The 2,330-nt window shown below is 34.0% G+C and overlaps 1 protein-coding gene across 1 annotated transcript; it reads right to left on the minus strand.

The window, feature by feature from the left end:
• Nucleotides 1–337: 337 nt before the first annotated feature.
• On the minus strand, nucleotides 338–1,784 carry LOC115514352 (THAP domain-containing protein 5). The gene has a single exon (XM_030316250.1). The coding sequence runs from the start codon at nucleotides 1,723–1,725 to the stop codon at nucleotides 544–546; it is 1,182 nt and encodes a 393-aa protein (XP_030172110.1). The 5' UTR covers nucleotides 1,726–1,784; the 3' UTR covers nucleotides 338–543.
• Between the last annotated feature and the right edge of the window lie 546 nt (nucleotides 1,785–2,330).

Consider the following 2,330-nt stretch of genomic DNA (forward strand, 5'->3'; position numbering starts at 1 on the left):
GGATAATCCAATAGTTAATAACATCAAATGCTAGCCAATATCTATTATTACGTATTTATTACCTTATAGAAAATTTGTTCTATTAGAAGTACCTGAATAGAAAGGAAAAGAACTATAAACAGACTAGATTTAGGAAGTGCCCTTATTTTACAGATTACAGACTGAGATTCAATAGTAACTTGCCCAAGTCATAAGCTAATGGTAGAACCAGGACTGATACCTGAGTCTATTTCTCTTCTGGATCCCTTTCACCATATCCATGCTCTCCCATTTTATGAACCATATTACCAGATTATTTATTCACTCTATTTTAACTTTAATTTAGAAGATTACCAAATAGTGAAACTTTTTCTCTACAGCCCAACAACTCTCTAGTTTTTCCCAAAAATGAACATTATAAGAACAGGATACAGTTCATAATATTAGAACACTTAGCTTCATTAAGATGAGAACTTTATACAGGAAAAAGTTCACTTTACATATAATTTGGTTGGGCTGCAAAAAGCTTATATAAAAGTCACAGCTTTAAAACCTCTTAACACTCTATATCATAGTAACTTCATATGTTGTGAAGTGGTTTTCTATAATCTTGACATTTTCTTCAGATAGCCAGTTTTCTTGTTTTAGCTGCCTTATAAGAGCTTCCAAAGACTTCAATCTTCCAAGAGTCTGTTGTTCTTGTAGCTCAAGAAGAGTTATTTTTGAATGTAGTTTAGAGACTTTCTGCCAGAGATGTTCCTTATTTATATCTTGTCTGCAGTAAGAATGTTCAATTTGTAAAACTTCTGTCTCATAGTCTACATCTTTATATAAGGAGTCTTCAACGTCTAGATCTTCCATTTCCACAGTTTCTTTTTGAGCAGGTACAAAAGAATCAATCGTAGGTTTGGAATTTTCTGTGGGTACAAAAATGGCAATAACAGATTCTTTATTTGTATTTAATTCTTCAACTGTTTGAGTAATTGTGCTGAATAAGAATGGACTTTCCTGTGCTGACTTTATTTCCACAGAATTATTTGTAAAGTTTGCATTAGCAAGATGATTCGTAGTGATTTCGAGTACTTCTTGGGTTTCCAAAGATGGTTGAATATCTTCTGAATTTGAAGTTGTCAAAGTAATAGTTGTAGAATTGAGATTCTCAAAAGATGTGTGAAAACCACCTATGTTTTGGGTAACTGATGTTTCCAAGGTAGATGTTGGTTTTCCAATATCTTGTTTAATCAGATTAAGAGTTAATATGTTATTTTGTATACCTTCTGTTTTTGCAGCTGGTGGCTTCACCAAGGTAGAAGAATTAAGTAATTCTGTGTGTTCAGGGAGAATATCTGTATTAACTGTATTTTTCTTTAGCTCATTTGATGCAAATGATTCTTGTGACTTGGCTTTTAGGCATACTTCTTTCTCATCATCTAATTTTTTCTTCTGAGATATTTTTTTGGAAGGGTCTTTTTCCTGATTATCTTCAGGCAAAGAAAATATTGTTGGAATTGCAGTTTGTTTCAAATATCGAATACCCCATCTGATGTCAAGAGAGTCAGGAGTAAAATGGTCACTACACAGGAACTGGTATTTACTGGGAACCCATGAATCACGTTTCATATTCTTTAACCATTTTTCAAGTCTTTCTTTGTCATGTAGAGGAAACGGATAAAAACTCAGCTTCCGGTCCTTACTGTTTCGTCCCCGACGGTTCTTACAGCAAATCGCTGCGCAATAGCGAGGCATCGCTCGGGTGCGGCCCAGAAGGCCCAGGCCGACAAGGGGCGCTAGCGGAACCTCCTTGCCAAGGTCTTGTATGATATGTTAATAAAAAACAGAATAACAACTTTTCATGTAAAATATGTAACATTATATATAAATATATAAAAATATATTAACATTTTTATAACAAAATGTCTGACAGAAAGTATTCTGGTAGCAGATTTACGAATAGTTGTTAATCTTGTTTTTATAATTTCTTGCATTAAAAAAACTGTTCTCTAATGGGCATGCCCTTCTTCATTTTATTTTACCACAGTTCTGTCATTTCTTTTCCTTCCTGCTTTGCTGAATCTTATTTCAAAACTCCATTTTCTTGCCAACACTTGCAATACCTCAGCTTTTGAGATGGTCCCATCCTAGATCCATAAAGTTGAATCTGACATCAGTTCTATCTCTTTCTCATTTCTTGGACCTTCACTGATGCTTATTTACCATTTTACTGACACTGACTCCTATGTACCTGTTTTTGGTTCTTGTTATTTGGAGAGATATACATGACATAACAATTGCTTTATTCCTTTCTGTAGTATCCTTGCCACATGCTAATCCAAATTAAACCTGAAGCCTTT

The sequence above is a fragment of the Lynx canadensis genome, chromosome B2 (assembly GCF_007474595.2).
Source record: "Lynx canadensis isolate LIC74 chromosome B2, mLynCan4.pri.v2, whole genome shotgun sequence".
Taxonomy (NCBI): domain Eukaryota; kingdom Metazoa; phylum Chordata; class Mammalia; order Carnivora; family Felidae; genus Lynx; species Lynx canadensis.